General features: G+C 42.2%; 1 protein-coding gene across 1 annotated transcript in view; it reads right to left on the reverse strand.

Annotated features, from left to right (window-relative positions):
- MCAM (melanoma cell adhesion molecule) overlaps positions 1–25276 on the reverse strand; it is a 110449-nt gene that overhangs the window by 36199 nt on the left and 48974 nt on the right. Inside the window, exons 2-5 of the mRNA XM_069742151.1 lie at positions 21693–21817; positions 8603–8810; positions 7676–7743; positions 3826–3913 (exon numbers count right to left, since the gene is read on the reverse strand). Of these exons, the coding sequence (XP_069598252.1) occupies positions 3826–3913; positions 7676–7743; positions 8603–8810; positions 21693–21817 (489 nt within the window). The remainder of the gene's footprint in view (positions 1–3825; positions 3914–7675; positions 7744–8602; positions 8811–21692; positions 21818–25276) is intronic.

Genomic DNA, 25276 nt, shown 5'->3' on the forward strand with positions numbered 1-25276 from the left:
ATTAAAAACTGGAGCATCATATATGGGGCCCATTATATATATAGCATTATATGGGCCCATCATACACTGGAACATCATATATGGGGCTCAGTATTTATGGAGCATCATATGGGGCCTATGATACATGGAGCATCATATGGGGCTCATTATAAATGAAGCATCATATAGGACCCATTATATATGGAGAATCATATGGGGTCCATTATATATGGAGCATCATATGGGACAGATTACAAATGGAGCCCGTTATATATGGAGCATTATATGGGGACTATTCTGTATGGAGCAATATATGGGGCCCATCATATACTGTATGGAGCATTATATGGGACTCATTATACTGTATGGAGCAATATATGCAGCTCATTATACTCTATGGGGCCCATGCTATACTGTATGGAGCATTATATGGGACCCATTGTATATTGAGCAATATAGGGAGCCCATTATATACTGTTTGGATCATTACATGGGACCCATTATGTATGGTGCATTATATGAGGTCCATTATTCTGTATGGATCAATATACAGCTCTGGCAAAAATTAAGAGACCACTGCAAAATGTTCAGTTTGTCCCATTTTTCTCTTTATAGGTATATTTTTGAGTAAAATGTAAATTATTCTTTTATTCTATAAACTTCTGACAACATGTCTCCAAAGTTCCAAGCAATACATTTTGTATTTATTTTCTGAAAATAAGAAATGGTCAAAATGACCAAAAAATGCAGTGCTTGCAGATCTCAAATAATGCAAAAAAAACAAGTTCATAATCATTTAGAAACAACAATACTGATGTTTTAACTCGGGAAGAGTTCAGAAATCAATATTTTGTGGAATAACGATGATTTTTAATCACAGCTTTCATGCGTCTTGGCATGCTTTCCACCAGTCTTTCACACTGCTTTTGTGTGACATTATGCAACTCCTGGTACAAAATTGCAAGCAGTTCGTCTTTGTTTGATGGCTTGTGACTATCCATTGTCCTCTTGATTACCGTATTTTCTGGCGTATAAGACAACTTTTAACCCCTGAAAATCATCTCAAAAGTTGGGGGTCATCTTATACGCCGGGTACAGCATGTGCAGGGAGCGGTCCTGGATGGTTCTCAGGATCTGGAGGAGAGGAGACTCTCCTTAAGGCCCTGGGATCCATATTCATGTAAAAAAAAAGAATAAAAATAAAAAATATGGGATATACTTACCCTCAGACGGCCCGCGGCTCTCAGTGGTGCAAGCGGTGGCCTCCGTTCCTAAGGATGCATTGAGCGAAGGACCTTCGATAATTTCACGGTCACGCGACTGGTAACGTGACGTCATCGAAGGTCCTTCGCTCAATGCATCCATAGGAATGGAGGCCGCCGCTTGCACCGCTGAGAGCCGCGGGCCGTCGGAGGGTAAATATATACCATATTTTTAATTTTTATTCTTTTTTTTACATGAATATGGATCCCAGGGCCTGAAGGAGAGTCTCCTCTCCTCCAGACCCTGGGAACCATCCACACCACACACGCCGTATAAGATGACTGGGTGTATAAGATGACCCCAGTCTTATATGGCGAGTATATCCCAAACTCCATATTTTATATGGAACAGTTGGGGGTCGTCTTATACGCCCAGTCGTCTTATACACCAGAAAATATGGTACATTCCAGAGGTTTTCAATGGGGTACAGGTCTGGAGATAGGGCTGGCCATGATAGGGATTTGATGAGGTGGTCCTTCATCCTCACCTTGATTGACCTAGCTGTGTGGCATGGCGCATTGTCCTGCTGGAAGAAACAGCCCTCAGAGTTGGGGAACATTGCCTGAGCAGAAGGAATCAACTGTTTTTCCAAGATAACCTTGTGTGTGGCTTGATTCATACGTCCTTTGCAAAGACTAACTTGCCTAATTCTAGCCTTGCTGAAGCATCCCCAGCCCAGATCATCACCGATCCTCCACCAAATTTCACAGTGGGTGCAAGACACTGTGGCTTGTACGCCTCTCCAGGTCTCCGTCTAACCATTAGATGATCAGGTGTTGGGCAAAGCTGAAAATTAGACTCATCAGAGAAGATTACCTTACTCCAGTCCTCTATGGTCCAATCCTTATGGTCTTTGGCAAACTTCAGCCTAGCTCTCCTTTGCTTCTCATTGATGAAAGGCTTTTTTCTCACTTTACATGAATTGAGCCCTGCCTCTAGGAACCTGTTTCGAACTGTTCTTGCTGTGCACTTCACCCCAGCTGCCATTTTTTTATAGGTCACTTGATGTCATCCTGTGGTTGCCAAGTTACATTTGAATAAGATGCCGGTCTGTAGCTTTATTGTCCCCAATGTCTGCTACTTGACCTTGTAGTAATGGACTGCCGTCTTAGAAATTTTAAGGATGGAGGCAACATGACGCTCACTGTGTCCCTCTGCTGGTAAAGAAAGAATTGAGGCTTTCTTTTCCTCACTCAAGACTTTTCTTTTCAACTCCTTTGGTATTGTTAAAAGTTATTTTTTCATTCCTATTACTTTTGGGATATTACTAGCACTTTTTTGCCATCCAGCTTGTCCTATTGCAAGAGGATTGTGAACACCACAGCAGTGTTTTTATACTTTCCTTCGTTAAAAAAGATTTGGTTCAGGTGATCACCCAATCAGAAACACATTAAGTAGAATGAAGTGCACTCTGCTTGGAATTCAACTGACACTGCAATGGAATGGCTGTCAGACATGTAGAGTAGCTGATTTTTATAAAACTGTGCAGTGGTCTCTTAATTTTTGCCAGAGCTGTATGAGGCTCATTATTCTGTATGGAATACTAGGTGGAGCCCATAATACTGTATGAATGACTATGTGGTGCCCATAATTCTGTATGAGGACTATATTGTCCAATTTCTGAGCTATTTTAGAATTTACAATAGATATCACTCATGTAATGTAAGGCTACTTTCACACTAGCGTCGTACTCGGCCCGTCGCAGGGCGTCGGGCCGAGGTACCGACGCTAGCAGTGAAATGCGCCGCACAACGGGGGCAGCAGATGCATTTTTCCAGCGCATCCGCTGCCCCATTGTGAGGTGCGGGGAGGTGGGGGAGGAGTTCCGGCCGCGCATGCGCGGTCAGAAATGGCGGACCGTGGGAAGCAAAAAACGTTACATGTAACGTTTTTTGCTCCCGGCGGTCCGCCACAACATGGCGCAACCATCGCACGACGGTTGCGACGTGTGTCAATGCATCGCAATGCGTCACTTATGTTAGTCTATGGGGCAAAAACGCATCCTGCAGACAACTTTGCAGGATGCGTTTTTTCCCCTAAACGACGCATTGCGACGTATTGAAAAAAACGCTAGTGTGAAAGTAGCCTAAGACTTAAGTGAAATCTTTGGCACTGTGCTACACCTATATTTCTCTGCCGTATCTGTGCGTCATAAATCGTGGTATGTGTTAAATGGGCCCATTGAGACTCTTTCACCCGGGACCCACGAAGACCTGGAGTCGGCCCTGACCTTACAAGATGTTTGTAATAAAGGCTGAATGATTTCAACTCTCCATAGGAAGTGATGGATCCTAGTTCCTTTTCCTATCATTGTACCATTGCTCACCAGGACTGGTCCATGCATGTGTGTTCCAGTGAGCTGGTAATTGCATTTCTTCTTGCTATGTATTTACTTTAAGCTGTCAATTTTGACTAACACACTTTTTCCAATCTGAATGCAAAATATTCCAAAATATTTAGAACAACATCCTAAAGAAGAGGTCTATTCTTTTATAGATCCCACATTGAATAGTTAATAACTGAAAGTAGTAAACACAGCACTAAATAACACTTCAGTGTTCTATTTTGCCCATTTTTTCTTACCGTCCTTTCCATTTTTCAGTGGGGTGTTATTCTTATACCAAGTGATATTGGGGGTGGGAAAGCCATTATTACTTTCACATGTTCCAATCTGCAATAAAAGAAATAAAAGAGGAACTTTCACCAAATTTTCCATAATGAACTGGACGCACAATATAATAGCGGCTGTGGAGCGGAATAAAACAGAGGTTTTTTTTAGGTATTTTTTGCCTCTCTGCTTTAGTGATATTAACAATCAAAGTATTTGGCACCTAATAAGTTACTTTTCATTAAGTTCAAGTGATTGATACCATTTATTTTATATCGGGGGCATGCACTTTTTCCTCCTGTAGTACGTTGCCCAATCATAAGCATGGCTTTGAGCAGGTTTCTTGGTGTGTAACATATAATGACAGCATGATCTCCAGGTCTAACCTCCTGCATGATTAGAAAGTGCTGTGAGTAAAGAACAGATGACTTAAGGTACCGTCACATTTAGCGACGCTGCAGCGATCTAGACAACGATCCCGATCGCTGCAGCGTCGCTGTGTGGTCGCTGGAGAGCTGTCACACAGACAGCTCTCCAGCGACCAACTATGCGAAGTCCCCTGGTAACCAGGGTAAACATCGGGTTACTAAGCGCAGGGCCGTGCTTAGTAACCCGATGTTTACCCTGGTTACCAGCGTAAACGTAAAAAAAAAACACTACATACGTACATTCCGGTGTCTGTCCTCCGGTGCTCTGCTTCTCTGCACTGTGTAAGCGTCGGCCGGAAAGCACAGCGGTGACGTCACCGCTGTGCTCTGCTTTACGGCTGGCTGGCGCTTACACAGTGCAGAGAAGCAGAGCGCCGGAGGACAGACACCGGAATGTAAGTATGTAGTGTTTTTTTTTTTTTACGTTTATGCTGGTAACCAGGGTAACATCGGGTTACTAAGCGCGGCCCTGCACTTAGTAACCCGATGTTTACCCTGGTTACCAGTGAAGACATCACTGAATCGGCGTCACACACACCGATTCAGCGATGTCTGTGGGAGATCCAGCGACGAAATAAAGTTCTGGACTTTCTGCTCCAACCAACGATGTCACAGCAGGATCCAGATCGCTGCTGCCTGTGAAACACAACGATATCGCTAGCCAGGACGCTGCAACGTCACGGATCGCTAGCGATATCATTGTTAAGTTGGCCAGTGTGAAGGTACCTTAACAGCTTTCAGATAAGGTCCAAAGTGTCGGGGAGGGTCAGTTTAGCTGAGTTTAGCTGTGTAACATTATAAAACCTTCGATCAGCTCTCTTCCTCTTATAGCACTGTCACCTCTATTGTGCTGCCCCACCCCCCACACTGGGTGTCTGGGTTAGAATAATCAAATCAGCCTTACTTACTGACTGTAGCATCAGTTCTGCCTCTTTGCTGCTTCCTGTCAGGCTTTGGTGACATGTGTGCAGCAGTGACATCATCCCTACATCATGTGGCTATCGCAGCCAATCACTGGGGTCAGTAGTCATGCCTAGGTACATTGCATGAGCATGCTAAGCATCAGCACTGCAAGCATTTCAATAAAAACTAATGGAGATCGTCAACTCTTTCTGTGAACGTTTCACTTTTCAATGCATGTAATACACGTGGATTTTACTGCAAATCCATGAGAAAATCCACAAAAGTGAAAATAAAGCTTGAAATAAAAATAAAACTTGAAGGGAGTTTTGTGGAACATAGCTTTTATGGCATTTCCACAAAATAAGCCACAAGGGTCTGATGGTTGGTGAACCTCCAACATTCCCGAGAACTGAAGTACCTAGCCTCTGTCAAAGCAGAGGAGAAGTTGCTGCAAACACCACTCTCTATTATAGTCTGTGGGAGATATTTACAGCCTAATAGAGATCTCCTTCTTCTGGATTAACAATTCAGGATAAAACAACATTTTACTACCTTACTATTAGAGATGCACATATCAATTAGTCCAATGGCCAGGTTAGTAGTCTTTGGCAGCTAAACGGTAGGCTTGCGAATCTCTTTCCTTGTGGCATCACCGGCATGGCTTTTGATGAGTCTGGCTGGCACGACATCATCTGTGCATTACACCACAATGACAATGTGGCGCCAGGCCAGCTTATCTGAAGCCACACTGGGGATCCCGGAAGGTAAGAGATTCACGAGGCTCCCATCCAACGGCCAGAGTATACTCTCCTAATCGATGGACTCAATTGATCTGCCCAACCCTACTTGGTTAGATGAATGTTTTAAACACCTAAAGACAATAGGTCTTTGGAAAGGGCTAAAACATCTTTATATTTTGGTAATATTTCATTAAATAATAAATATCAATAAATAAAGCAGATATAAAAATGGGTTAGCACAGAAACAAAAACAGGTGGGTATTCCTGGATTATGATACAATATGATACTTAGTCAATAGCAATCTTTAGAGATGTTGCAAAAATGATGGTATGATGAGGGGTAAAGCATAACTTTTATATCTCTCATATATAGATGTGATGTCACATATTTAAATATATAAGAACATAATATAATAACAGCCTGAAAATTGATGAGATGACAGTACAATAGACTATCTAGAAAATATCTGTGTCGTACTAGCAGGCTATATCAGAGCAACAATATATATTCTTTGACCTCAATACCAATGACTTGTAATTACACAAATAATAACATATTGAGAGATAATAAACTAAAACAGATTATATAATCAGTGTATTGGATCATATAAGAAGCATCAATATATAAATAGGGATCCTGGAAGAAGCATTTCATTGTGAAACGCACGTCGGTGCCGTAAGTTCCTGGATTCCTATAGTTCAGGTTATGTTGCCTTGATATGTGTTACTATTGGTATAGTTATGGCTTAAAAACTTTTTTAGAGGGTTAACAATTACTCTATATATGATAACTTGTTATTACTATATGGAGGCTTCTTATATGATCCACTGCACTAGGCTTTATTTGTGATATGCTTTTTGGCTTGACTAATTGAAGATTGAGGATATTGGTGTATTTAGATAGATGTCTTATAATGAACACTATGGCCCGATTCATCATTTGCATTTTTTAAGTCATTTTTTGTTTTTAGCTGAATTTGTGGCTGACTTTTGCATCAAAATTCTTCAAAACTAAGGCACACGATTCATGAATTTTCAGCAAAGTCAGAAATGGTCATTATTTCATTATTTATTACATCACAAAAATTGTGAAAAAATATCTCGTGTACATAAAATTAGTCCTAGTGGGGACTGATGTACATTTGGAACAATTTTGAGACTTTTCAAAAAGTACTGTAACTGAAAACATCTGGAATCCGTATATTCCGGCCATAATGAAGACAAGACAGACAGGTTTCTAGGTTAGCATGGATGAAATGGCTCAGTCCTAGGATCAGCAGAATCTTTCTTTAAGTCCTCATTCAGCAATACGTGTTGTATTCATGATTTTCAAGGGTAGAATGAGCAGCCATAAAATCTATGGAGCTGTTCACATTTCTGTGTTTTTTTGTGAACCGTATGTCCATGCTAAAATTATGGAGACATGTCTGTATTTTACCGACATCACAGATGACAAGTACCAATACAAGTCTATGGGTCCGTGATAAACACATACAGCACATGGATGGCATTCATGTACAATCCGTGTGTTGTTTGTGATCAACAATGTAGTGGGTAGGAGAAGATTTGTCATTTATTTCTTTATTTTTCCATATATGAACTGATGGTAAAAATTATCTCGCGGAGGAAACACTGATGAAACTTGGATCCAGGACACTGACTATATCTTAAGCACACATGAGTAGAGACAGACCTCTGAAGGAGGCCTAAATTTAAACTATTTGTGACATTTTTCACACAGAATTTTCATTTACCTGAATGGCCTCATCTGATATTTGAATTCCATTTTCTTCCATTGTGATTTCTGGTTCATCAGGAGCCTCTGTGTTATGAAAGAACCACAATTAGAAATTTACTTTACCGGGAAGTGACATTTCTTAACTCTACATTTGGTCACTGAGGAATGAACACGCTATGTGTGGACCATTCTTTTGTACATTTTACTTTCTAGGATAGAAGAGAGTTAGTTGTCAGAGTTATATGGTGGATGCACCAGAGCTCTGGAGCCTAGGAGGGCCCAAAAGGTTCTTCTGACCCATATAAGAAGACCAATTCTATTACGAGCAGGGTATTTTCCTTCTTGCATTGGGTGCCAACAAGTCAATTTGCCTTCATCAGGGAACTTTGTTTCTGTTCAAATTGTCAATTCTATTTTTTAGCCAATCAGCGCTAGCAAAGTTCTTGTGATATTTGCTTTTTTGTGTTACTGTTTAAGTTGGTACTACTTCACCAACCAATAAAATATTGGGTATAATTATATTTGTGTTTTGACAAATATTTCCTTTGAAAACAATGGCTTAGAGAATTGCTCTATGAGCTAAAAGCTCATGTTATAAATCGCACTGCAATCTATCTATCTATCTATCTATCTATCTATCTATCTATCTATCTATCTATCTATCTATCTAATATCTATCTATCTATCTATCTATCTCATATCTATCTATCTATCTCAATCTATTATATACAGATAACAATCGCACTGCATTCAGATGTAAATCGGATGCTAGGTGTGAAAAATCGGATTGTATTCGCATGTCACTCGTCCGTTTTTTCAGTCCTGGTGTTGGACCTTTTTTCACACATATGGGTATGAGCCCTTAGGGATGATATTGGGGAATCACTCATCAGTACTGAGGTGTACAGAGCCTCTTTCCATTACAATGCTTTTCTGCACTCACTGTAGACTTTGAGATGCACTTTACTTTCTTTCACTGCACCATTTTGGTCTTCAACCCGACATATAAATATCTTTTCATCCAGTAATTGTATGTTCTCAATCACAAGTTGCATATTCTTGTTCACGCTGACACGACTTTTCATGTCGGTTTCCTCTACGGATGTTCCTTTTGGCCCAGTGGTAGAAATTATGTGATTTCCATCTTTCTCCTGTCAAAAAGACAAAAGCAGCAATTAACTAACGACATCTCATCTCACATTGCACATGTGTAGATTGTTTCCAATTACTTTTACTAGCAAATAAAATGTTTTTTTGGAAGTTTTATTTAATGAAATGCATTCATGTTATGTTTCTGGAAATCTAAGATGACACGTGATATAGAAACTGTTCACACTGGACTTTTTAACTACTCAGAAAACTTGAGTTTTTCAAATTGATTCAGGAAACTCTCCAATCTTGGGGTATGCCCACAAAACATCTTTAAGACGTTGTTGCAGCCGACAAGGTTTTTCTAGGCAAAGCTGGCAGTTTTGGTATTTTCGCCACTGCCGGTGTAATTTTGGTTGTGATTTAATCTGTAACTGTCGCTCTGACATTACTGTGCAATATGTTCACTTTTTGCGGCGGCTTTGCAATGCGTTTTTAAGGCAGATTCCAGGTATAATCCATCTGATAAAGACGCTGTGTTGTTTGAGGAGGCTTTGGAGCAAAAATTGGACATGCCGCTTCAGGAAAAAAGCTGTTGATTTTGCTGATGCTTTTGCCATGACTCCTTTTACCAGCTTCTTTTTGCTTTTATTTAAATGGCATCTAGCCAGTGGCTTCTTGGCCTCAGGGAGTCTTTGGATGAGTTTTCTTTTCTTAATCTTTTTCTTTTCAGTATTTGGTCAGTATTTTACATTTGTAAGCCAAAACCAGGAGTGGGTGATAAATACAGAAGTGGTGATGTGATTCTATTATACTTTCCCTCTGATTGCTCCACTCCTGGTTTTGGCTTACAATCTTCAAGAGGATGAGGATCTCAGCCAGGTAAGGAGAAACTTTTTTATACTGAAAGCTGCAATATGGGTGCAGAATGGGAGATTATATAGGGCCAGGATGGGATTTCATATGGGGACAGGATGTGAGTTCATATGGGCGCAGGATGGGAGTTCATATGGGGATCGGATATGATTTCATATAGTGCAAGGATGGGATTTCATATGGGGCAGGAAGGGAGTTCATTTGGGGGCAGGATGGGAGTTCATATGGGGCCAGAATGTGAGGATATATGGTGCCAACATGGAAGCACATGTGGGGCCAGGATGGGAAATCATATGAGGGTAGGATGGAGACACATAGGTTCAGGATGGGAGAACATATTGGAGCAAGTTGGAGACTTATGGGGCCAGATTGGAAGGATATATGGGGGCAGAATGAAGACACATAGGGCCAAGATGGGAGGACATATGGGGCCAGGATGGAGACGTATGGGGCTAGGATGGCAGAACATACCGGGGGCAGAATGAAGATACAAGGGGCCAGTAATGAGACACATGGAGCCAGGAATGAGACACATGGGACCAGAAATGAGACATAAAAGCGCCAGGAATGAGACACAGGAACAGGAACAAAACACAAGGGGTCCAGGAATGAGATACAAACAGGTCAACAATGAAACACAAGGGGGCCAGCAATAAGACACATGGGGCTAGGATGAGGGATGTTATTACAGGAAAGGGGCATTATGTGGGACATTATTATTGTAGGTGCTAATTAAAAGATATTTTACTGCCGTGATGAATTTTATTTATGAAGATACTGTTTTCAGTGGGGGGAGGAATTGTTACTGTGCAGAGCGACACTTTGTTGCTTTTTTTCGTCATCTGGTAAAGTGTAGAAGTTGGGGGAAAATTGGGGAATGTGCTCTGGAAGTGGTGCTCTAGATAACTTTGTGTTGTTTTGTGCATAAATGAGTACTCGCTAGAAGAAATTATGGTGGTCTGTGCTGGATGAAGAGGAAAGGTGAAGATGAAGGACTTCAACTAGAATCATGACATGAGTCAATGTATTACCTGTACACTGACACTATATAAAGAGCTCCTGAGTATAATGTCACCAGCCATCCTTGTATTACCTGCACACTATATACTCACTCATACTTCCATATAACACAGCCGAGTGCTTTGCGATGTTTAATCGGATAGCACTAAGTCTATTGTTATATTATGGTGCAGTGCACATCAGCGATTATTTTCTCATGCTAATTCAGCTGCATGCTGTGATTGGCAGCGAGACTCTGCTCACTTGCACCCATACAAGTCTATGGGTGCGTGTGAAACATCAGACTGATGCCAAAACAGGCAATGAAGAAATGGAGAAATTACTTTCTCTGTTTCTTCCGCACATGTGCTGTGATTCTCTGATGCAAGAGGATCGAGCACAGAGCATTGATACTCAGCTCACCCTTGCAGCAGAGCAGAAGCCGAGTGTCATTAGCATTTCACATCCGATACTGTACGCTAGTGTGACTCCAGCCAGGGGCGGACATATCGCATGTGCAGCCGGTGCGTCTGCACTGATGCCTGGGGTGGAGGGGGCCCCTGCAGGGTGGCTAATACTGAGGGCAATCTGGCCAGGCTTTAAGGGGGTGCCTGGCCATATTGCCCTCGTGTGCAGCGAGCAGGGAATAATCCCTGCAGCTCCACTGCTCACAGGAGAAAATGGCTGCAAAGCTGAAGGGATCCATCCTGTGTTTCCTGTCTGAGCTTCCTGTCTGACACAGCAGCATGGCTGGATAACATCAGCATTCAGCGCCCATCTGTGTCTGATAGAAAGCAGCCATTGATGACGATGCTGCTGCTGGGGAATGTGCGGAGAGGTGAGTGGTGCTATGGGTGTGTATGTGTGTGTGTGGGTGGTGGAGAGGGCAATGATGGGGTGATGGAGATGGCAATGATGGGGCTAGTGGGGTAGAAAGCAATGACAGAGGTGGTGGAAAGGGCAATGATGGGAGTGGTGAGGGAGTAGGCAATGATGGAGGTGGTGGAAAGGGCAATGATGGTGGTGGTAGGGTAGAAGGCAATGATGGAGGTGATAGAGAGGGCAATGAAGGGGGTGGTGGGGGTCAAGGCAATGATGGAGGTGGTGGGGGAGAAGGCAATGATGGAGGTGGTGGGGGAGAAGGCAATGATGGAGGTGATAGAGAGGGCGATGAAGGGGGTGGTGGGGAGAAGGCAATGATGGAGGTGGTGGGGGAGAAGGCAATGATGGAGGTGGTGGGGGAGAAGGCAATGATGGAGGTGATGGAGAGGGCAATGATGGGGTGGTGGGGGAGAAAGCAATGATAAAGGTGGTGGAAAGGGAAATGATGCAGGGGTGAAGAATGAAATGATAGAGGTGGTGGAAAAGGCAATGATAGGGGTGGTGGTGGAGAAGGCAATAATGGAGATCGTGGGGAGGACAATGATGGAGGTGGCAGAGAGGGCAATGATTGGGGTGGTGGAGAGGGCAATGATTGAGGTGGGGGAGAAAGGAATGATGGGAATGGAGAGGGCAATGATGGAAGCTGGTGGAGAGGGCAATGATGGGGTGGGGAAGAGGGCAATGACAGGTGGTGGAAAGGGCAATGATGGGAGGGGTGATGGAGATGGCAATGATGGGGCTAGTGGGGGAGAAAGCAATGACAGAGGTGATGGAAAGGGCAATGATGGGAGTGGTGAGGGAGTAGGCAATGATGGAGGTGGTAGAAAGGGCAATGATGGTGGTGGTAGGGTAGAAGGCAATGAAGGAGGTGATAGAGAGGGCAATGAAGGGGTGGAGGGGGAGAAGGCAATGATGGAGGTGGTGGGGAGAAGGCAATGATAGAGGTGGTGGAAATGGCAATGATGGAGGTGATGGAGAGAGCAATGATGTGGTGGTGGGGGAGAAAGCAATGATAACGGTGGAGAGGGCAATGATTGAGGTGGGGGAGAAAGCAATGATGGGAATGGAGTGGGCAATGATGGGAGCTGGTGGAGAGGGCAATGATGCGGTGGGGAAGAGGGCAATGATGGGGTGGTGGAGAGGGCAATGATGGGGTGATGGAGAGGGCAATGATGTGGTGGAGAAGGCAGTGACGTTGAGGGCAATGATGGAGGTGGGGGAGAGGACAATGATGGGATGCAGGAGGGGAGGAGGACAATGAGGGGTGTGGGATTAGGATGAGAGGAAGGGGAACTTATAATGGATTTACAAACAGGGGGAGGGGAGGAGGTTGTAAGATATGGATGTAAAATTAATTGGGTGGAAGATTAGAGCGCTAAGCCCTTGATATCGTCCTCCTCAATCTTACAATTCATTGTGATGCTATTGGGGACTTAACATTTATTAGGGATTGGGAGAGGAGGTGGTAAGGTGCATATGACACTTTATAATGAATTGAAAGGTGGGAGAAGAAGCTGTCAGGGACTTGTAATGAATTGAGAGGTGGCGGAGGATGCTCAGTACCTGATAGCATCTTCTCCCACCCCCAAATTCATTTTGATGCTTTCAATGACAGGACTAATGCTATGTGCACATTTTCAGGATTTCCAGGAGAAAATTATGCTGCATGTCCTATTGTGTTGGCAGGAAGAAAGTTGCATAAAATACTTTTTTTTTCTACATTTTTCCCATGCTTTATGTATTTTCCCCCATTAGCATGGGTGAAATAGACTGCAAGAATTGACATTATTTAATTAAAACACAGTAGTAACACCTGTTGGGGTAATAGTATATCGGGTAGGTCACAAATATATATATAAAAATAAATAAATATACGCTATATAAAATTTATACATACACCCAGTGCACTACAAAGAAGTCGAGTGATAAACCACTTATAAAGTGAAGGACCACATCACAATGGAAGACCATAGAAGAGATCCAAGACAGGAATGGTAATGGTAAAAAATATCTTTATTTAATAGACGTGATAATTATACATGAAAATTAGTAAAAATTGTGCACACACCAGACAATAATATATTATGCCAGACTAAAAGAGAAAATAAGAAAATAAATAAAATGAAAAAATGTATAAAAAAGAGATATAAAAGAAAATATCCAATATTTTCTGTATTTCAGACCACATATGGTTAATCAGACCCAGACTTATTGTAGATGGTATATTATCTCCCTCAAAACTCCAATGAGTGAAATATGGGGTAGACAACTAAAGTGAAAAAAGTTTGTGCAAATGTACAAATATTTTTCAAAACAATGTGCAACAATAATCAATTGCATCCACATAGGAATAAAGTGCAGTGTGCTACATAGCAAAAACTAGCAAATGCCCAAGAGAACAAATGGACAAAGTGAAGGAAGGGGGGCTGTATATAGCCGTGTATCATAGAGGTAAGTAACACTAAGAGTACTGGGGTAAATCAAGTGGGTGATCCAAAAAGAAAGTAATATACTTTTAAGTCCGTTTGGTCATTAAAGTATGCGCACCCCGACGCGCGTTTCGTCAGGGGACGAAAGGAACTCCTTTCCGAAATGCGCGTCGGGGTGCGCATACTTTAATGACCGGACGGTCTTAAAGGTATATTAGTTTCTTTTTGGATCACCCACTTGATTTACCCCAGTACTCTTAGTGTTACTTACCTCTATGATACACGGCTATATACGGCCCCCCTTCCTTCACTTTGTCCATTTGTTCTCTTGGGCATTTGCTAGTTTTTGCTATGTAGCACACTGCACTTTATTCCTATGTGGATGCAATTGATTATTGTTGCACATTGTTTTGAAAAATATTTGCACATTTGCACAAACTTTTTTCACTTTAGTTGTCTGCCCCTTATTTCACTCATTGGAGTTTTGAGGGAGATAATATACCATCTACAATAAGTCTGGGTCTGATTAACCATATGTGGTCTGAAATACAGAAAATATTGAATATATATTTTTTATATCTCTTCTTTATACATTTTTTCATTTTATTTATTTTCTTATTTTCTCTTTTAGTCTGGCATAATATATTATTGTCTGGTGTGTGCACAATTTTTACTAATTTTCATGTATAATTATCACGTTTATTAAATAAAGATATTTTTTACCATTACCATTCCTGTCTTGGATCTCTTCTATGGTCTTCCATTGTGCTTCAAGAATTGACATTATGCAGATTTTAATCTGCTGTAAATCTGCAAAGAAAAAATAAGCAGCATGTGCATGAGACTTCAGGGATCTCATTCACTTTTCCTGCACTGTAAAACCTTGTATATTTTCCATGTGTACATAACCTTACAGGTAATTGGGGAGAGTCAGAGACTGAATAGTTTATATTATTGTGAGTCAGAGATTATAGTTAATGGGGGCACAGTGCTGCTTATCACTCTATATTTTTAATGGTAGGGTACATATCTGTATTGAGGGGGGAGACACATGTATGTAAACAATGTATGTATGTTCTTATTTTCAGGGCTGCGAAGATCATGGTGACAAGAAGAGTCGTGTCTGGGAGATGTCAACATGAAGGTCTATCCTGATGGAGAAGAAACAGGAGAAAGCGGCTCTAATCAGACGAGACGTCAGCGGGATGTGCCTGGATGTAGATATTATTCTGTATCCACACTGTGTGACGTGGAGTGATAATGCTTTTTGTAATATCCCTTATTCTACATTCTCACATTTGTCACAAATGTCCGTGTGCTTCCAGGTTTTCTTATCAGATGGCACACGGACTCATACAGCTTTATAGGTCCATTCACAATACATGAAAATCATGGATCTGAGAATGAGATCTGTGAGGGTCAGACAATGTTCTCTTCTGATCTGATTTTGAGGATCAGAATGGGACATCCTCAATGCATCTGTAAAAGAGGGCAGCACACCAACACCTCACACAGATACAGGGATGTAGCCTTATTATGTATAGCACAGTCCCTTTGTATATAGTGTACGCACTTATTATGTATAGCACAGTCCCTTAGTATATAGTATACTCACTTATTATTTATATCACACTCCCTTCAGTAAATAGTGTACTCTAGTATAAACACTGGCACTCACCCACAGAACTACCTAATGGTTATCAGCTGCTGGCATCAATCAGGGTAGTGCCCCCCCTGAATAATAATATGGATCAATACAAACAAGTAGATGCCGCGCTTAAAAATACAGAAACCAATATCACATAGTACAAAATGAACAGTTTAAAAACAAAGAACAAACAAAACCTCCCCGTAGATACACATCACCAGAGGCTCCCTGACCCAGAAACAGATACTCCCCTCACCACTACAGCGCCGCACTAGCGGCACAGACCATCTCACAATAAATTAGGTGCCAAAGTCTTCAGCTTACCTATTATGAGACTGTCACAGCTACGTGCGGGTCCGTGCTGAGTGCGAGTGGGAGTCCTTCTGCCCGATATAGACCACCAAGGGCTCTGGCGTGGTGCATGTCAAATGATGCTATGCAGCATAAACCAGGGAAGCCCCGGCCGGTAGCGTTCCCTGGATACCACAGACCAAAACAGCAATGGCCGATAAGCTCCTCCTACCTAGTGACGTCACTAATCGTAAGGAGCGCTGGATCGCTCAAAAAGGGGGAGAGGATTCAACCAACGCGTTTCAAAGAGCAACGCTCTTCTTCTTCAGGGTTACCGCTCCCCTAGCTCACCCTATCTTATATACTGTCTGGCCATTACTGCGCACCACCCCCTCCTTAACCCCAGGTGTCCCAGCTCTCTTGGAAACAGCCACACCAATACTGTGCATTCACAGACTGCAGCGCAGAGTACAGTATATATGGATCCCTTTCCCTGTATTGGAATAGGCTGCAGATGGCTCCCTCAGTATGCTGCATAAAAACCCCAAACTACCTGCATACATATATTAAAACCTTAACTTTATTAACAAATAAAAAATATAAAAAATATATATATATATGTATCTGCAAAAACCGCATTAGAGCGCATTTAAAATTATTCCAGTGTCAATGACACTCATAAAACCAATTTAAAAAACTCTCAGTGATCCTAAGCAATAAATACATTACAATAAAAAAAAACACTACAGTACAAAGTGACATATATTAAAATGTACTCACACAATATATTTAAAAAAATCACTCTACAATATCGCCTCCAAAGAGGAGCCATATCCTCGAGTTTGTATTATCTATTGGCATCTCTCCAATACCCTATTTTGCCAGTATTCTATCTGATTAACGATTCACCTTAATACTATTTAGAAGGCGAATATTTCCACCTCATGGTTCAAACCCTTTGGGGCCAGACTATCCAGGGTGAATATCCATTGTGTCTCCACCCTGGACATGCTTTTAATATAATCCCCAAGCATTAAAAGCATGTCCAGGGTGGAGACACAATGGATATTCACCCTGGATAGTCTGGCCCCAAAGGGTTTGAACCATGAGGTGGAAATATTCGCCTTCTAAATAGTATTAAGGTGAATCGTTAATCAGATAGAATACTGGCAAAATAGGGTATTGGAGAGATGCCAATAGATAATACAAACTCGAGGATATGGCTCCTCTTTGGAGGCGATATTGTAGAGTGATTTTTTTAAATATATTGTGTGAGTACATTTTAATATATGTCACTTTGTACTGTAGTGTTTTTTTTTATTGTAATGTATTTATTGCTTAGGATCACTGAGAGTTTTTTAAATTGGTTTTATGAGTGTCATTGACACTGGAATAATTTTAAATGCGCTCTAATGCGGTTTTTGCAGATACATATATATATATATATTTTTTATATTTTTTATTTGTTAATAAAGTTAAGGTTTTAATATATGTATGCAGGTAGTTTGGGGTTTTTATGCAGCATACTGAGGGAGCCATCTGCAGCCTATTCCAATACAGGGAAAGGGATCCATATATACTGTACTCTGCGCTGCAGTCTGTGAATGCACAGTATTGGTGTGGCTGTTTCTAAGAGAGCTGGGACACCTGGGGTTAAGGAGGGGGTGGTGCGCAGTAATGGCCAGACAGTATATAAGATAGGGTGAGCTAGGGGAGCGGTAACCCTGAAGAAGAAGAGCGTTGCTCTTTGAAACGCGTTGGTTGAATCCTCTCCCCCTTTTTGAGCGATCCAGCGCTCCTTACGATTAGTGACGTCACTAGGTAGGAGGAGCTTATCGGCCATTGCTGTTTTGGTCTGTGGTATCCAGGGAACGCTACCGGCCAGGGCTTCCCTGGTTTACGCTGCATAGCATCATTTGACATGCACCACGCCAGAGCCCTTGGTGGTCTATATCGGGCAGAAGGACTCCCACTCGCACTCAGCACGGACCCGCACGTAGCTGTGACAGTCTCATAATAGTTAAGCTGAAGACATTGGCACCTAATTTATTGTGAGATGGTCTGTGCCGCTAGTGCGGCGCTGTAGTGGTGAGGGGAGTATCTGTTTCTGGGTCAGGGAGCCTCTGGTGATGTGTATCTACGGGGAGGTTTTGTTTGTTCTTTGTTTTTAAACTGTTCATTTTGTACTATGTGATATTGGTTTCTGTATTTTTAAGCGCGGCATCTACTTGTTTGTATTGATCCAAATAGTGTACTCACTTATGTATAGACAGTTCCTTAGTATATAGTGTACTCACTAATTATGTATAACACCATCCTTAGTTACAGTTTCCTCTTTTATTATGAATAACACCGTTTCTTATAACATACCTTCTTCTCTAGTTATATATGATGCCATCCCTTATTATATAACTTCCTCTGCTATTATGTACAGTGCTGTCTCTTACATAGTTTATTCTTGTTATTTTTGTTATTCACAGCGTCTTGTTTTATTACATAGTCCTCTCTCTTGTTAGATATAAAATGACTGCTGATGGAGCATCCGGTGACCAGACGACCAGTCCAACTAATCCTCCATTAGAAAAGAAGCTTTCCCATGCTCCATCAGCCATCATTGCATTATACATCTAACAAGACAGGACGGTATGTAATAAAGACAGGGCTCTATATAATCCAATATGTACAGTAAGAGACTATGCTGTACATAAATAGAGGGCACTGTGTAATAAGAGACGGCAATATACATAATAAAGGAAACTATGTAATATATATACATGTATGTGCGTGTGTGGGTATACACATCTCTAGGACAAATTAAGAGACCACGGCAAAATGTTCAGTTTGTCTGATTTTTCTCTTTATAGGTATATTTTTGAGTAAAATGTAAATTGTTCTTTTATTCTATAGACTACTGACCGCATGTCTCCGAAGTTCCAAGCAATAAATTTTGTATTTACTTTATGAAAAAGAGAAGTGGTCGAAATAACAAAAAGATGCATTGCTTGCAGACCTCATATAATGAAAAAAAAAAAGAAGCTCATAATCATTTAGAAACAACAATAATAATGTTTTAACGCAGGGAGGGTTCAGAAATCAATGTTTTGTGGAATAACCATGATTATAATCACAGCTTTCATGCGTCTTGGCATGCTTTCCACCAGTCTTTCACACTGCTTTTGGGTGACCTTATGACATTCCTGGTACAAAAATGTAAGCAGTTCTTCTTTGTTTGATGGCTTGTGACTATTCATCTTCCTCTTGATTACATTCCAGAGGTTTTCAATTGGGTTCAGGTCTGGAGATTGGGCTGGCCATGACAGGGATTTGATGTGGTGGTCCTTCATCCACACCTTGATTGATCTAGCTGCATGGCATGGCGCATTGTCCTGACTGAAAAAAACAGTCCTCAGAGTTGGGGAACATTGCCTGAGCAGAAGGAATCAACTGTTTTTCCAGGATAACCTTGTATGTGGCTTGATTCATACGTCCTTCACAAAGAACAACCTGAACAATTCCATCCTTGCTGAAGCATCCCCAGATCATCACCGATCCTCCACCAAATTTCACAGTGGGTACAAGACACTGTGGCTTGTACACCTCTCCAGGTCTCCATCTAACCATTAGACGACCAGGTGTTGATCTGGGGATCTCTATATTTATAAAGATCAGTATTAATATAATGTGATCCTTAACAGGGTTGTCCGGCCTTAGGCTACAAGTCTGCAATCACTCTATATGACTGCAGATTTGCGACTCCTCACATCAGGTGCACTGCACACTCTGAGGACTCTCACGTGCCAGTGCCAGGAGTGGGTGGTCATGTGACCACAAGTATCCGATATGGCGATACACATACCCCCGGCCACATTCCGATAAGAATGTTTCCCGCCTCCGCTTACTACACTTGCATTGATTGAGGTCGTGCCCATCTAGTCGTATTGTGGCCGGGAGTAAGCATGTCGCATACCTGTGGTCACATGAACGCCCGCTCCTGGCAGTGGCACATGAGAGTCCTCAGAGCGTGCACTATGCCCGCTCCTGGCACTGGCACATGAGAGTCCTCAGAGCGTGTACTATGCCTGCTCCTGTCACTGGCACATGAGGGTCCTCATAGTGTGTAGTGCACGTGATGTGAGGATTCACAGTCATATAGAGTGACTGCAGACTTGTAGCTTTAGACTGGACAACCCTGTTAAGCTGCTATTCAGTTCCTCAGGGTATTTCAATGGGGGTAATACATTCTTATCCACTATATGTCTGTAAGGTTTATAAGTGCATCCTTTAGCAGGACAGCTAGATGATGTCCATAAAACATTTAGTGGAGAAGTGCTTTTAGAACTGACATGTTTAAAAATGTCCCGAATGGGCCTGGAGGCAGCTGTCAATCACCACTAATGAGCCTATTTAAGACTAAAAATTGTGACAGATTTCCTAGTGTGACTTTAAACAACCCTGGTGGGCAATATTCCAGGCATATAAGTGCATATATTAGAGATGGTCTTACAAACTACCAATAACCAACAAGGGAAGACCAAAAAAACTTACAAAAAAACCCCCGTAAAACTGTATATACTTTATTACTATCAAATGAAAAAACATATAATATAAATACCCCTCGGTAGGATTGCCAATATATAAAATATGGGCTGTAAAAGCGCTAAACAAGAAGAACGCTTCCCTGATATAGCTGGAATGGTATACTTCTAGCCAGCAATATCCTCTAATGTGCTACCAAAAAAATATATATAAATAAAGGTAAGCCCATCATAATATATCCAATAGTGATACCACAAAAAAGTGACAATACAGTGCTGACACATTCACACTCAATAGATGTACAGAAATGAGTGAACTTCCCCTAGACACCCATCTATCTTAGTGCCTACCTAGATGAGGAGGTTGGCACCCTCAAAAATTCGAGAATGGCGCCCCCGCTCGAACAGTAATAGATGAAAACATATGTGAGTACCTGAGAATCCCCAATAATTGGCTGGGAGTAGTGATATTTGCTAATCTATGTGCTGCTGTAGCACCTGGACACCCTTTACCCATTTTGTCCATGTATTGGATACTGGTAATGTATATGAGTGATGAATGATACAGACTGTCCCCTTTTCTCTCACATTACACCGTATGCAGGTTTACTGTTATACAGTAACCAGAATATATTATTACTGAGAGATACCGTCTGAAGTGTACAGGGAAAGATTGGTATAGATGGGCCCGATGCATCATATATCAGGTTCTGTGACATATAAAACTATATGATTGTTACAGGCCATCTGGCCCTCTGTTTCTGACTTTACCTTATAGGGTGGAACTAGGAGATCAGGGTCAGCCATTGCACGAGCGGGGGCGCCATTCTCGAATTTTTGAGGGTGCCAACCTCCGCATCTAGGTAGGCACTAAGATAGATGGGTGTCTAGGGGAAGTTCACACATTTCTGTACATCTATTGAGTGTGAACGTGTCAGCACTGTATTGTCACTTTTTTGTGGTATCACTATTGGATATATTATGATGGGCTTACCTTTATTTTTATATATATTTTTGGTAGCACATTAGAGGATATTGCTGGTTAGTAGTATATCGCTCTAGCTATATCAGGGAAGCGTTCTTGTTTAGCGCTTTTACAGCCCATATTTTATATATAGGCAATCCTACCGAGGGGTATTTATATTATATGTTTTTCATTTCATAGTAATAAAGTATATACAGTTTTACGGGGGGGTTTTTGTAAGTTTTTTTTATATTAGAGATGGCTTACATGCACCAGATGGAGCATTATTACAACGGCGGCACTTCTTTATTATTACTTACATACAGCCATTGCAGTGTGGAGTCGCTGGAATCATGATGGCTGTGCACACCACAGGGAAGATTTGCTTTATGACCAAACAATACCTTCACTTCTGATGTTAAATGATCGTGCTGCCCCTCTGTCCCTGCAAGGAGACCAAGAAAAAGCAATAAATGTACAGGAATAAAGAGGAAACAAATGGAATGTGTAAGACTCTTCACAAATGTTGCAATACTTTCCTGTAGTTCAGATCTTCCAAGGGAAGATTAGCTTGTTATGTATAGTATATAGTAGTATATAGTAGTAACTAGACATCAATAGGATAGCATGTAAGGAGGAAGACCGGGTCGCGGGTACCTGTAGCGAGCCGGGTCCGGAACTGTTGAGGCTGCCTCCCTTGTTGCCTGGGGGAAGGAATGAGGAGCCGGACTAACCTCATGACCCAGGTAGGAGGGGCAGCTTAAAAATAAAAGCGTGTGCAGCTGCGGGCAGCTTGGCACGAACCAGCAGCAGAGCTCAGCCAGGTAGGCTGCGTGCTCCGTCCTCAGCTGTTTGGTCTTTGACAGGCACAACTACTACGAACCTTGAGTAATGGTCTACTATGGTCAGAGCGTAGGTGAAGCTGAGCACCGGCACTGCAACAGGCTGCGTTGTTTGGTCCCTGCCGCCTCCAGCTGGACCACTGCATAGAGAAGTGCAGTGCGCTCAGTAGCTGCCAGAGACAGAAGTTCCGTGCGCTCAGTGACTGCGAGTACCACGCACGTGCAGAGGAGAGAAGGCCGGGTACCGGACAGACTTTTGCGGCCTAATCTGCCACTTGCTTCCCGCCCGTTTACGTTTGACTCTGAGAGTGCCATGGCCTTGTTTGTTTTGGCCGCACATGCTTATGGACTAGGGGCTCAGCGGAAGGTATCGGAGACTGACCGCTGCCGCCAGAAGCCTGACCAATGCTTAAGGGACCCCATCTGAGGACATCGCCCCAACGCGGCCAGTGCTACAAACCCCCCTGCGGGATTACCTGCTACAGAGGACCATACAGGACATGATAAGTTCCTTCATTGGACTGCTGTTGTTTTAAAGTTGCTTCCCTTTTTATCCCTCCTTTAACCATTACCTTCCCTGTGAGGAGAGAATACCTTGTTTTATTAAATTATCTTTTATCTTGTTAACCCTTGCTCTGCCTCCTGTTTGTCACTGCATCCCACAACCTGCTTACGAGCACATGGAAGGAAAGCCTTGTTGAGGGATGTGACTAAATTGGGCGGATGCAAGGAGTGACTTATTTTGCAGTTAATGTATTTTGCGTCATATATTCATTAAGCCTATAAATTAATGGACACTGCAGATTCAAATTCCGTAGGAGACGTTTTGAAATCACAAACCTGTGTGTATCTTTAATCTCTCCAGCTCCAACTGGATTCAAGGAAGTTTAATGTTAGCGTTAGAACTGCTCTAGCAGTGAGCATTAGAATAGAAAAAATTAGCTATTGGAAATGTATCCGTGATTAGTCAAGGTACTGGAACATTTCAGTAAGGGCGCAGTCAGCCAAGCTTGGAACACAGTGCTGGGCCTGATTGGCGACTCGAGCATGACAATGCATAGAAATACATGAAGCTCTCATGCTCAGGTTGGGAGAGCCGGTGGCCAGTCCATGTACTGTGTTCTGATCTCAGTATGATTTACACGGCCTCTGCAACCCAATATGGTAAAAATAAAAAGAGGCATTGGTGCTAACAGGGGCGCATGCAGATAGAAGAGGGTCCCTGTGCAAAAATAACATGTATGTCTTTTGCAATTTAGTGACTCAACAAAATGTACCCCCTTATTTTTCTGTAACAAAATCTGTTGGCTGCTTTGAAGGTGGGAGTAGGCCCCTTCATCTCTTGGGCCCCTGTGTGACTGCACAAGCTGCACCAATGGAATACCCACCAGTGGTTGGTGCCCAGTCAGGTAGCATCTGATGCTACACAGGCATCGAAGGAGTCACCTCAGATCACAGCAGTTGCAGGCGGATGTCAGCCCGTTCCCCCTGTGTGCAAGCAATTTAATAACAAATAGGAAGACAATCTTTCAATGCTCTTCACAAATGGGGAGAGAGGAAATTTGGAAATTTTCTTTTTTAGAGGAACTTTTTTTTTCCCTATGTTCAGAAAATCAATTTATAGGGATAGTAACATTTTCAATGGGTGTTGAATTACCCTGTGAATTGAATTAAAAAAAATGAAAATGAAAAATAATTAAAAAGATATTATTTACTGTGAAAAAATGCAACATAGAGAACAGAATATGTTACAGAATAAGATTCCATAATAATGTGATACAAAATAAAGGATGATTAAACTTTATGTACGTCTAAAAGAAATGTAGATCTCAGTCGTACAACAAGCCATACACGCGGCTGACTAAGTCAACACCAAGCCCCAGACTGCATCCCTTCATACAGACAGATCCTTCCATTCATCATATAAAAGGCTCTATTATTAAAGTCCTTGGGGATAATGTGAAAGCCGGGGCTCAGGGTAGCAGAGGACGGAACTGCTACAACAAACCTAAGAAGATATTTTCCTTGAAAGAAGCCTTAGAGCTTCCCGGGACCATTAAGATGTGCAGCTTAGGAACTCGAGGAGGGCACAACAAGAACACTGGAAGTTCTCATAGGAACTCGAGGAGTGCACAACAAGAACACTGGAAGTTCTCATAGGAACTCGAGGAGGGCACGACAAGAACACTGGAAGTTCTCATAGGAACTCGAGGAGGGCACGACAAGAACACTGGAAGTTCTCATAGGAACTCGAGGAGTGCACAACAAGAACACTGGATGTTCTCATAGGAACTCGAGAAGTGCACAACAAGAACACTGGAAGTTCTCATAGGAACTCGAGGAGTGCACAACAAGAACACTGGAAGTTCTCATAGGAACTCGAGGAGGGCACGACAAGAACACTGGAAGTTCTCATAGGAACTCGAGGAGGGCACGACAAGAACACTGGAAGTTCTCATAGGAACTCGAGGAGTGCACAACAAGAACACTGGAAGTTCTCATAGGAACTCGAGGAGTGCACAACAAGAACACTGGAAGTTCTCATAGGAACTCGAGGAGTGCACAACAAGAACACTGGAAGTTCTCATAGGAACTCGAGGAGTGCACAACAAGAACACTGGAAGTTCTCATAGGAACTCGAGGAGTGCACAACAAGAACACTGGAAGTTCTCATAGGAACTCGAGAAGTGCACAACAAGAACACTGGAAGTTCTCATAGGAACTCGAGGAGTGCACAACAAGAACACTGGAAGTTCTCATAGGAACTCGAGGAGTGCACAACAAGAACACTGGAAGTTCTCATAGGAACTCGAGGAGTGCACAACAAGAACACTGGAAGTTCTCATTTATTTCTGTGGAGCATTGTAAGTTCATTTCATAGTTCTTTTTTTGGATGGTCCATGGTGTTTGGTACAATTCGTGAGCTTTTAGATGAATGGGGTGTGACTTGGTGGAAAGGGCATGGCTTGAGATGGGTCACATTGCTCTAAACTTTTGTCATTAAAAAAAGAGTCCAAAGTAGGCCGATCAAGACGTGATATAAAGTGAGCCCAAAGTGCCTG

The sequence above is a fragment of the Ranitomeya imitator genome, chromosome 10 (genome assembly GCF_032444005.1).
Source record: "Ranitomeya imitator isolate aRanImi1 chromosome 10, aRanImi1.pri, whole genome shotgun sequence".
In the NCBI taxonomy this organism is placed as follows: Eukaryota; Metazoa; Chordata; class Amphibia; order Anura; family Dendrobatidae; genus Ranitomeya; species Ranitomeya imitator.